Source organism: Biomphalaria glabrata, chromosome 11 (assembly GCF_947242115.1).
Source record: "Biomphalaria glabrata chromosome 11, xgBioGlab47.1, whole genome shotgun sequence".
NCBI classification, from domain to species: domain Eukaryota; kingdom Metazoa; phylum Mollusca; class Gastropoda; family Planorbidae; genus Biomphalaria; species Biomphalaria glabrata.
Genome location: NC_074721.1, coordinates 18,949,695 through 18,961,876, shown reverse-complemented (window position 1 = coordinate 18,961,876; position 12,182 = coordinate 18,949,695). Strand labels below are relative to the sequence as shown.

At 35.6% G+C, this 12,182-nt stretch overlaps 1 protein-coding gene across 1 annotated transcript; it reads right to left on the bottom strand.

The window, feature by feature from the left end:
* Positions 1-2,663: 2,663 nt before the first annotated feature.
* Positions 2,664-11,204, bottom strand: LOC106054784 (endoglucanase E-4-like). Its single transcript, XM_056004402.1, has 7 exons — positions 11,045-11,204; positions 8,663-8,818; positions 8,150-8,357; positions 7,440-7,576; positions 6,056-6,228; positions 3,963-4,110; positions 2,664-3,182 (listed from the first exon to the last, which is right to left on the bottom strand). The coding sequence occupies exons 1-7, from the start codon at positions 11,161-11,163 to the stop codon at positions 2,735-2,737; spliced, it is 1,389 nt and encodes a 462-aa protein (XP_055860377.1). The 5' UTR covers positions 11,164-11,204; the 3' UTR covers positions 2,664-2,734.
* Between the last annotated feature and the right edge of the window lie 978 nt (positions 11,205-12,182).

Sequence of the window (12,182 nt, the reverse complement as noted above, 5' to 3'; positions counted from 1 at the left end):
ATTAAAAAAAGAGACTAATTGATTAATGAATGTCTTACTAAAAGTCACTTTATGTCTATGGTGGCGCATGTTTCTCACATGGGCCTTTTGAAGTACGACATATCATACAAGTCTGTTCAAGTCTCATCTTATGCTGATTGAAGTAGAGACACTAAGATAGTCTTGTTTTATCACTTTATGTCCTAGGCTAAAGATTTTGTCGCCTATAGGCGCTGGATAATGGGGAAGAAAATCTGAACTCAAGATTGAAGAACGTATTATAGTCGACTCACACAAATCCTATTTATATTTGTTATCTTAACTTCTAAAAAACAGACGTTTCTTTAAAAAAAAGGATAACTATTTATTCAATTTGAAGAGGTTAAGGAAGTCATGTTTAGCGACGGAAAGAAGAGATCTGTCGCCTGTATCAGCCCAAAACATTGTTACCCACACTAGCCCGAAGACAAGATAGATTTGACGGGGACTTTTGTTTTTTAAATATAAGCTACGTTTAAATGAGTTCTCTTCTGGGTCAAGGGTCGTGTAGAAAACGTTTAGTCTCATTTCCTGCATAGCTGTACATGTTGACTTTGAATGGTAGCTCATCTTTCGGAATGACTTAAGAGTTTGTCAAAAGAAAACTAAATAAAGTTTATCTGTTCCTAAATCTCTTTTGTAATCCCATCGTTTGCTATGATGCTGCCTACGTATGTGTACAAGCATCTAAGGAAAATGCCGAATAGGAAAGGCAGGTGCCATTTTCCAAAAGTTACTGCATGTTTGGACAAGCCAAATTCACCTATTAAACACAGTCGTCATCACAACAGTGACGTATACATCTGGAACATGGACATCGTCTGCCAAAATCGAGAAAAGGATAAGCGTGGCTCACCAGCTATTGCTAAAACAGTTTTTAGAGTCAGTTACAGAGATCGGGTCACAAACAAAGAAATTCAATTCCAAACTGGGACGACCACTTAATAAGGTAGTGACCGAGTGTCGCATGAGGTTTGCGAGACAAGTCCTCGATAAAATGAATAAAGTATACCAATAGTTGCAATGACATGAAGGCCGATACAAGGAAAGTGCAAACAGGGACGTCCTCGTATAAATTGGCGCCCACCTTCATGAAGGACCACAGAGCAGTAGACAGCGGCTGGGAAGAGGCTGTAGACCAGTGGTCTTCAACCTTTTTTGGCCTTCCGCACCCTTTTTGTATTTTTTTCTTTAAAAAAATCAGCCAGCGCCCCCCTCTAAGAAAAGCACTTATAAAGAAGCGTGATAATTCAAATTTTAACAAAATGTCATCTATTTAATAATTTTTATGCTGTCAATAACACTTATCCCGCATGGGAGACGACCTCAGGCTATCTTCTTTGGCGAGCTTAGAGGAGGACGGAGTTAAAGTGGTGCCCCACTTAAGCGCTAAAAAGATCCAATCAGGCGCCATATCACCCTCACTGGCATAGAGTCAAGTACCTGGCAGCATTCTCTGGCATAGAGTCAAGTACCTGGCAGCATTCTCTGGCAGACAGTAGGAAAGCTATCACAAAAGCTGCGGGACATAAATTTAACAGGAAAAGTCCTTTTGTGTAACATATGTTTAAAAAAAAATAATAATTTTCAAACTATATCATAAGACTAAAAAAAAATATGCATTTTTCTAAGAGGCCACTAAAACAAATCCTTCTTTGCCGTTTGTTTGTTTTTTTGTTTTTAATATTGTTTGAATAGAGATTTGTATAATTATTTTTGAATATTCTTAAATTATTTTTGGATATTACTATATGTTCGTGAAGCCGACTTGGTTTCATAACTTCATCTGAAAATGCCGTCATTCAAAGTAGAACATTGGACTACTTTTTATCTAGTGGCTATTTACTAAAACTTTTATCGATATTCCATTAGATACCAGCGAGTTTTCATAACAACACTTTGTCAATGTTTTTTTTAAACAAAAAAGATTAAATGATTCTATTTAATTGTTAACTTTAACGAGGTTGTGTTTTTTTTCAATGAACATTTACATATCAATATATTAAGGTATGTAGATTAAAATAAACTATAATCTAAATGGCGTGTTACCTAGTTTGTTTATCAAATCATGAACGTTTATACGCGCGAGATGGGCATCCTATTACAGCAAAAGGGTAAGAATTTAAAAATAGAAAATTGGATTCTCGAACTCAATTTCTAATGTTGTTTCTGTTCTTAAATTATCTTATCTTAACTATAATTTGTCTATATTTATTTTGCAAGCTTTAATTTTGAACAGTTTTTTATTTGTTTTGTTTAAGTTAACCTTTAGTTTCTTCTTTACCCCTTTATGCCCAGCGCCCCATTACTGCCCCCCTATTGTACCCAGCACCCCCAAAATCTCGAACTTCCCCCCTGGGGGCGATAGCGCCCCCGTTGAAGACCACTGCTGTAGACTTTGCAAACGATAAATGTCTATAAAGACAGCCTGTCACTCAAACGCGCCAAACTGCGTGATTATATTATAATATAGTTTAAGCCTTATGTATCATGAGACATTCTTTTACTGTAAGACCTAACAGATAACACTATTTTACATACATTCTTGTTTACCTTTGCATAAGTAGATTTAAATATCTGAGAGGAAAAAACAACAACATAGGAGTTGCAGTATTTTATGAATTTATTCTCATCATCCTATAAAAAAAAATTATATAACCTACAAATGGTTTTCCTTGTTACATGTCAGTCAAAGTGATTGTAGTTTAAATGCATTCTAGGCAGCGCAAGGACATTTATTGCTTGTTGCTGGAAATTGATTGATGGCTTGAACGTGAAGGATGCCAGCCAGCGCCCCCTGGAAGCCAGAATTGTAGTCGTCAGCAACTTCATTCTGTATGTAGTCGGATCTGACGTCATGGAAGTTGTCGTACTGGTCAGGTCCTCCCACTAGAGCACCATGCAGGGTCTGGGGATTCGGAGCAGTCGAACTGAACTGGCTCCAGTCACAGGTTGCAGGTTTGTTAGGGCAAGAGGCTCCAGCGTGATGAGGTTGCAGAGGATATTTGCTTCCGTAACCCACTTCATAACTATAGCAACCACCGCTGTGAGGATTGTCCCCGAGTAGGTAGTTTATCTGTTCTACTGCCCACTTCCGGTAAGAAGCGGCATTGATGCCGGAATCTGCAGCCACCAGGGCGATAAATGCTGAGTTTCCAGCGTAACTGAAATGTAAATAGAAGAAATATTTTTTTCAACGTGCACATTTATGACATTGTTATGAGAATATTCGGGAAAAACATTAATCTTATTAACTAGAAAAAACTTTGTTAAGCCTTATCTGTTTCAAAAATTATACATTAAAACGAAACGTCTATTATTGAAGATCTTTAATATATATATATATATATGATTACCAAAATACGGCCAGACCGCAACATTTATTCTAGGGCACTCAAAGATTTATTTTGTTGCAAATGTATATTGCCCATAAGTTAAAAAAAGATCGTAAATGTTTAAATATATTTATAAAGATAAAAAAAAAAAACCAACGGAAGTGACAAATTATCTGGTGACTCCTAAATCCATTGCTAATTGCTTCTACTGGGAATATGTAGTCTATAATCTATATCTAAATGCATAGTCTTATGTATCAAAACGCCTCAGTTAATATAATAGGACGGAATATAAAAAAATATATATAATAATCTATTTCACTGACAATGGGTAAAATAGATATAATATGACAGTGTGACTAACTAAAGTAATTCATGAAGCTCAGACACACGCCACCCGCACTAGCGAGACCATTGGTTAGCAGGTAAAGACATTGTCTACGATCTGTTTAACTTATATGTAGGCTGTTTTGCTTCAATAAATAATAATCTAAATTCCGCTGACTTAAAACTACTTCATAATTTTGTAGTATTTTTTTTTTATTTTGTGAGTATTAAATGAGCTACTGTAAGAACCTTTGACCATTATACACACATATTAGGTGATACCTGTTAGAGGCCCAGTCACTTCTCCAGGCCAGACCACAAGGTGTGTAGGTAACAGTTCCACCTGGCATCCAGGCAGTGAAGTAAGACACCACGAAGTCTTTATATTGTGTTTCCCCTGTCTCTTGATACAACATCAACTGGCAGCCAACTGACAACATTCAAACCAAAAATGTTCACCTATTTTTTATCATTTTATCAAAGGTTCATGCAACAACAAAAAGTGATACTTACCTCATATAAAACACATAAAATCAATGTTGTCTGGTTGTTTGTTAGGTTTAGCCGGAAATTTCATTACACATTGGCTTCGCAAACTGTCAAATTTTTTAACACAGGATTTGGAGAATGTAAAAGTAGTTATTTAGAAATGAAAAGTTATTTCTTTATTTCTGGTTCAAGATGTTTTTATTGTAAAAACTTCTGTAAAAAATAAAAACACAGACCAGCTAATATTGGGGGGGGGGGGTCAAAGTTTCACAGTGTCATGTTGGATTCCTTTGTGAATCGAAATGAATTTCAATTGTGTGTTAATAGTGTGTGTTCAATCTTGTCGTGATTTCTACTTGGACAATTTCAATTGTGTGCTAATAGTGTGTGTTCAATCTTGTCGTGATTTCTACTTGGACAATTTAAATGTTTTATTTCGTAAGAGGATTTCTATCCATCATTTACTTATGCCTATATCTCTGGCGTACTTTGTTAATAGTTATTTAGACGAAAACTTATTTATAACACAATTATATAGTTACATTTAGTTTTCAACTTCAGGTAGAGCAAAACACCGCCCACCGACATTCTACTGAAATAGTAAATATTGGATTATAGAATAAATAATGATAATACAATTGGAGTTCCTGTAATAGTTTTTGCAACTTCCCCCTTAATCTTGTTGCTATTGAACGTCCTATTACGTCATGGACACAGGAATGATAGACATCTGTTTGTTAAAGAAACAGACTTGGTCTCACTGAACACACTGAACAAAAAATCTCGTAAAAGGATTGGCCTTGGAAACAGGTCAACACAGTTTCGTTGGCTCTCTAAATGGAACTTCTGGTTTGAAAGGAACACGAAATGTATATATTGCTTTAAATCTTGTGTTCACGATAGGTTTTGTTTTAAGAGATCTGAATCTTTCTGCTTCAGCACTGTCCTTCATTTGGATTAGTAAGATATGTTTTTATTTATTTATTCAGGTAATGTGTAAGATGGACGATATATTGTTCAGAGCTGTATAACTTTGAAATCTCAGGAAATACAGAGATACAAAATGTCCCGGCAGTATCCAACATTGACGACTATTCGATTCTTGGCTCGGAAGTAGCAGCAGCAGTAAGCGCCCTGAAAAAGGGAAAATCGGCCGGAGTTGACAACACTCCTGGTGAACTTGTACAGGCGGGAGGAGAAACCATGATAAACGATCTCTATAGGATTTGCAACAAGATCTGGCAATCGGGAGAATGGCCCAAACCCTTGGCCCAATCACTCATCATAACCCTTCCAAAGCAAAGTACTGTTACAAATTATATTAAACCGGCTAAAACCGTTAGCAGACAACATCATATCAGAAGAACAAGCAGGTTTTAGACAAGGTCGCAGAACACCGGTTTGGTTATTACTAATATAGTGGATTGGAAAAGTTGTCTAATGCTCCTTTCAAGTTTTTTCTACGCCGCGAAAATAGAAGTATATTGCGAAAATAGGCTTACCCGTTAAGCCGATACATTCACGTAGGATCTGTTCCAGTGTGTGTTTACCTACTTTGTAAAAAGTTTCTTTAATAGATATAAATTTAGGTATTAAAACGGGTTTTCCTGATTTGCTAAAAAGTTTCTTTCTTAAACAGAGATACAATTATTTACTATTTGTCTGTTCTTAGGGCCCTGCGGTTGTGGTGCGGATATTTAATATACAATACGGTCTCGCCATGAACTAAGAAAAATTTATGCCAAGTTTTATTAAGATTGGTCAAAGGGTTTTGATTTTTATTTGGGACATACATATCTACAAACATACATACATGTATACATACATACAAATGTCTTACTTTCTGCTTCATTTGAATAAAGTTTCAAAAACCTTCAACTACTGACCTATTTTCTCGTCCCAACTGTAAGCCCAGCTAGTCTCCATATCGACAAAAGTTCTCGCGTCTGCCAGATAATTAACTCCCCTGGTTGCCTTGTAGAGCCACATACTTGCCTCACAAAGTTCGTCCCTGTCCCCACTGGAGCCATAAAACTCAGCAGAGCCAGTGAACACGCCTCTGGGAGATAACATTGGCTTGTTAATACTTGCTAAGAATAAAGTTTTTTTTACGGTATTTAGACTGTCACGTCAAAGAATGAGAACTATTTTACACATAAGAAACAAACCTGTTCATTTAAAATTAATTCTTTACTATCCAATAAAGAAATAGCTCAGTTGAACCATTTATTTCTAATTTTATAGCTATATTTCCAACTTTGTATTTCTTAACTTGTAAATTATTTTTAAATTCTTTATTTAAATTAATCAAATAAAATCACAAACGTTTTTCTTAAATAATGGATTTTTTAAAATTAAAAATAGAAAAAGATAAAACAATTTACAACAACGGATACCTTAAGAGACCACGTCAAACTGTCACCGCTATTCACTTAGTTATAATCAATTGCTTAAATAATCAAAATTCTAAGATATAAACAAAGTAAGTAAAATAAAAAAAAAATTCTTATATTAAGTGTAATTGTATCAATTATTTTGAATCAATCATGTCATTTATTTGTAATAGATAGGGCCTAGAGGCTAACAGGAATTAACGTATGCTATTGGTAACATTTTACCAACCGATTTTGTTTAGCGCTATTTCTTGCTTTTATCATTTTTATTGCCCTATATGGTATAAACTGTGGACCAGTTGGGGGGGGGGGGGGAGGGAGGGGTCGCTAGGAGGGGGTCACTTGGAGAATGTTACCGTGATGGCTTTTTTAAAAGATATTTAAAATTAAAAAAAAAAATTGTTCGACTTGAAATCGAGCCTCCTCAAGCCAACACACTGGCCACTGTGCCAGCCAACTGCTAATGAAAATGGAGGGCTTATCGTTATCTATTTTTAGTTTTAAATGTTTAGGTAACGCCCTAATTCTCTGCATAAGATGTATCTCCCCTTAGCTAGTACTGTCTCTACATAAAAAGAAATTAATTAATTATGCCCAGTTCATTAAATAATTTTTCAATTATTCCTATTTGATAAAATAATTGGTCAACTATTTGATTGATTCATGCTTTGTTATTGGCAGTGTATAATTGTGCCAAATTTCAACTTGATCCAAAAATATGAAGTGGAAAACATTACGTATACAAAATGTGATCAAGACAGACAACGAGATTTGATATCAGTTTAGCAAAAATAAAATAAGTTTATACAATTTTCTAGCATAGGCTTAGAAATAGAAAGATTTGTTCACAGTCAAAAGCCCTACAAAATAAAGTCACCTGTTTGCCTTGGCGTAAGTATACAAACTTTTGGATGCATTGAGGAGTTGATTGCTGTAAGCTAGGTCACCCTTTAGCATAAATGCAACGGATCCTGCGGCTAGAGCAGCGGCTGTTCCAGCAGCTATATCACTACCCTGCGATGAAATAATAGAAATGTGTGAACTAGAATGATAAGCAAAGTATATTGCCTTGTCTTTAAAGTTGACTTTTTTTTTTTAATTTAAAAAAAACGCTTTATACAATATAACAGGCTTGGTGCATTTTAAAAATACTTGTTCATACAAATTAGTTGAAATAAACGATAACATTATACTTCATCCAATAATTAATACGATACACTCGGCTTCAGGAGCGTAGCTAAGAATTTTCCATCGTTTGGGGGCCCGGGTGCTTGACCTCTTTGGAGGCCCCTGCATTTTGCGTAATATTTAATTTTTAAATGTAAAAAAAAACACTAATTAGGGGCCTTTCTCAAGTGGGAGGCCCGGGGTGATTTTCAAATTCCCCCCCTACTCCCACCACCTTAGCTTACGCCACTGCTCGGCATATGTTTACTTTTTTGGGGGGGAAAATACAAAAATATGCATCAAGCAGTGGAGTAGATAGCTTTTGAAATGTGTATACGAAAAGTTATAATCTTTTATGAAGAATAACTTAGTTGATATTAAATTATCTCAAACTTTGTTCTTTAATGGCAAGCTCGTCACCTTAGTAACTGTATTGATCTTAAAACATGGCCTGGTCATCGTCATCTCCTCAGCACGCCCCCAATAGGAGTGGTCAGTGGAATCCCCAATCTGAACCACCAGCTCGTTCTGAGCAGGGCGCCAGGCCTTTAGGAAGTAGTCTAGGGGCCATTTAATCATGTCGTACATTTGTGTGAGTTGACCAGCTCTTTGATAGCCATCGCTAAACCTAAAATAGTTGACCATTAGAAGAGATCATTTAGATATCAGTATCACAAAGAAATACATTTACCATGACTTAATAGATATAAGAATATTAATTTTTTGAATGGTGGGAAAAAAACTGTAACAAAAAAAATTACTTTTATTGTTGAATTTCATGATAAATACAAATCACTGTAATCTCTTAGTTTACATTTGAATTTTATACACTGTGTCTACATTCACTAAGCAACAAAACATAGTAGCATAGATAAAGATGAGAACGATATGGAGAAATGGGGAATAGAGGGCATTCTGGTGTGTCACACTTGCCTATTGATGGACCACAATAATGCGGTAGTTGTATAGGACAGAGGCAATCCCAACTTCAGGTAGTCACCAGCGTCGTACCATCCACCCACCACACAGTCATTGAGAGCTGAGTCACCCCTCCATGGGATGGGATTGTTGGCTGGAAGTTTGCCAGATCTGGGGATGGAATCGTCAAAAGATTGATTTGGTAAAATGTTTGATGCTGTTGATACTTTTAGAAAAAAATATCTTCAATGGAAAAATATTTATGTTCTGACATGTACACAATAAAATACATTTATTATTCCTCTGTTCAGCTTACAATTCATAGAGCTGTGAAAAACCTGGACAAGGATCGGCCATCACGAGTTCCCTAGACATGTGACAATCAATGTATAGGCCCTAGTTTCGGGAACAGAATTACTTGCTAATTGACCACACTGGGAATACTCTAGTTTGACCTTTTTTTTTTAACTTTTATCTTTTAAAATTAAATTTGGTCTTGAATATCTTTTTTTTAAACAGAATTCTAGCATGTATTTCCACATGTAGACTCTAGTCTTTCAAGAGTTTATTAAATTAATAGAAGTTAAAGAACATTGTGTGCACCGCCTTGTAAATTTGGATCCAAAGGTCTATCATTAGAATTGTCTATACTCTGGATTTATACCTGCGCTTAACCAGCATTTGTTTTTTCGTGGGTACGCGGGAACTGGGGCGGGATGTTCCTTTGTTGTAAATCCATCATTGATTACTCAATAAAAGTAAAATAATCGAACTTACGAAAAATCATCAGATTCTTAAAGGAGGAAATTTCTTTTTAAAACAATATTTTTATGTTACTAATTTCTCTTTCATTTCCGCAGCAGTAAAAGTGGTTCGTCAGGTGTCCGTCATGTTAGTTTAGTGAATCATTTATACTTACTGTTCTTTCAAAATATGACAATAACGCTGGTATTGAGTTTATAATACAAATCTATATTAATAATAATAACAGTAATAAAACACATGCCCACATTAATTAGTAAGATCTATATGATAAAATTGATTAATTTCTAAGTACACGGACACTAGAACTTTTATTAGTTCCATAGATCTGATGTTTGACTAGAATAAGGTAGCTTTTAATGCACACATACTGTATCCATGAAATTCAGTACAAGTATCAACAGAAATAATTCAGGTTTAATGTCCAGCCTTCCACTATGACTAACTGTACATAGTCACAAGTCTCAAACCTTTACACAGCTGTCCAGGAAGAAATGTGACAATCGGTATCTCATGCGAACAATACAGCAACGTCAAGAAAAAGACTTTATATCATTAATATCCTCCAAGCTCTGTTAGAATCACACCTACTCACATTCAAAAGTTTATTTGTTTTTGTTTTTAAGACAGAACAAACGCAGATCTAGCACATACTTAACGTGCCCAGGAGTAGAGTAAAACTGTTAATACAAAAACAAGATATCTATTCTATTTATTGGATATATTGTCATTTGTTATTTATACTACGACAGAACTGACCACAATGTGCGTGTGTGTGCGTGTAAGATAACTCCGAAAAAAAACAACATAAAAAAAGCTGTCGACTATCTATAATTTTGTATTGATCCTGGTGTCCAGATTTCATTATTCTAAGTCTTTATCGCCATTTTGCCCTCAGCGACAGGTGTTGACCTCTATATTCTCCAGCTCCGAAATGTTTTAGTACATGAGTTAAATTATGACTTACATTTACTAGTATTTTTTTTTTTTTTTTATATCATTGGTAACAATGTAGAAATCAACACTCTTGTAGTTACAACACCAACCAAACACCTGTGACTGTGTTATCCATGGGTAACGAGGATCTAGATAACTGACTTTGTAGAATTAAAGAGAGAGAGTATTCAGTCTTTAGTTTAATAGTCTCTAGATTGGATTTGACGGAGGTAAATATTTTGTCATTCGAGTCAGTATCTAGAATGAAGAACAGACTGGCGAGGTAACAGGTAACATCATTGAACAAAAGCGTGACAAACAAAACATGGCTGACTCCTCTACCATCATAACGAATGTCAACTTAACCTGGGATACATGTGGACGGGAGTGTCTCTCCAAAATAAGGCACTACAGTCACATGAAAGTGTTCTGCGAGATGAATGATAGCCTTTACAACTGAAGGAGGCCTCCAAGCTTGTTGACGCAAGGCCTCCAAGCTAGTTGACGCAAGGCCTCCAAGCTAGTTGACGCAAGGCCTCCAAGCTAGTCGACGCAATTCAACACTAACTAAAATAAATTCATACTTTATATCCAGATCTAAGAATCCTCTCCATTTTATAACAATATGCTTTTGGAGAGATAAAATAGTCAAGAAAGGACAGAAGAAAAAATGTTCTTAAAGAAATAACTTGAACAAACCTTTGTGCGTTATAAAACAAGATGGACTTTGCCAATGCGCTGCTGTAGTTCTTCAGTGGACTGGCAGACAAGATAAAACAAGCCAGCATCAGAAAAATGGTTGTCCAAAAGGATCCCATGGTTAGAATTGTCTAGATTGGAATGAAGAACCGAGAGAGATGGGAAGTTTTCCTCAAAAATCTTAAAAACTCAAACAGAACTGGAACTTATATACAAACAACTGGAACTGTGGGTGTTTGTATTGTGTGTTTTTTCTAATGCATTTTATTGTTTGTTTTATACTGATGTATATCTATTAAGGGATTCTCATCTTTCAAATAATTGACTACAACAATATTTGCAGGACAGAAGACTCAGACAGGCAGGAACTGAGATTCGACTTAGATTTATGTATAATCCAGTCAGCTAAACTTACAGTGAACTGGCTGCATAACCAATGTTGTATTTAAAGAACTATCACCCCTCCACCCCCGTTTCATAAGGTAAAAATATGGTAGCTATTCCATAAGTACGAAGTGCATTATTAACAAAGTGTCCCATTTATGGTAAAGTGAGACCCTATGAGTTTGTCTAGTGTGACGCATTATGAGATAATAGTGCTTTAATTACATCAGGTAATTATGTTTGCAGTCTGGGCCATGATATCATCTGCAGCAACCTACGCACTTGTGACTGTCAGATTGTTCTTTCAGTTGTCCCTAGACAGCTATAGATTTGAGTAGAGAGTGACTCGATTCAGATTTTAATTAGGACTTGAGTTCTGCAACGCAATGCAGCCATGTGTTTCCTAAGTTTGATTCACTACTTGATGACGTAATACTTGTACGTCATTAAAGGTAAAGCTACAGAGGGGATGAAAGAGAGAGAGACAGAGAGATAACGAGGGAAAATAAAAAATAGATATAAAGAGAGAGAGAGAGAGAGAGAGAGAGAGAGTGAGAGAGTAAACAGTATCGTTTCTTTATACTCCCTAATTTCTTTGTAAATTAAAACAAAATGACTTTCTTTTTACAAAGTTTATATCAACCCGCTCTGTCTGGTAAAATGTTTGTAAACGTTATTTCTCACACACACAATCTCGGATCAAGTTAAAACTTTTCACAATTATTCATTGGCTTAGACAATACATGAAGCAATA

What these genes read in the sequence shown, in the direction of transcription:
- LOC106054784 (XM_056004402.1), bottom strand. Translation starts at nt 11,163, where the DNA reads ATGGGATCCTTTTGGACAACCATTTTTCTGATGCTGGCTTGTTTTATC. An exon ending in ACTTACGCCAAGGCAAACAG is followed by an intron (nt 6,229 to 7,439) that starts GTGACTTTATTT and finishes GTTATCTCCCAG; the next exon opens with AGGCGTGTTCACTGGCTCTG. An exon ending in CAGTTGGGACGAGAAAATAG is followed by an intron (nt 4,111 to 6,055) that starts GTCAGTAGTTGA and finishes GAATGTTGTCAG; the next exon opens with TTGGCTGCCAGTTGATGTTG.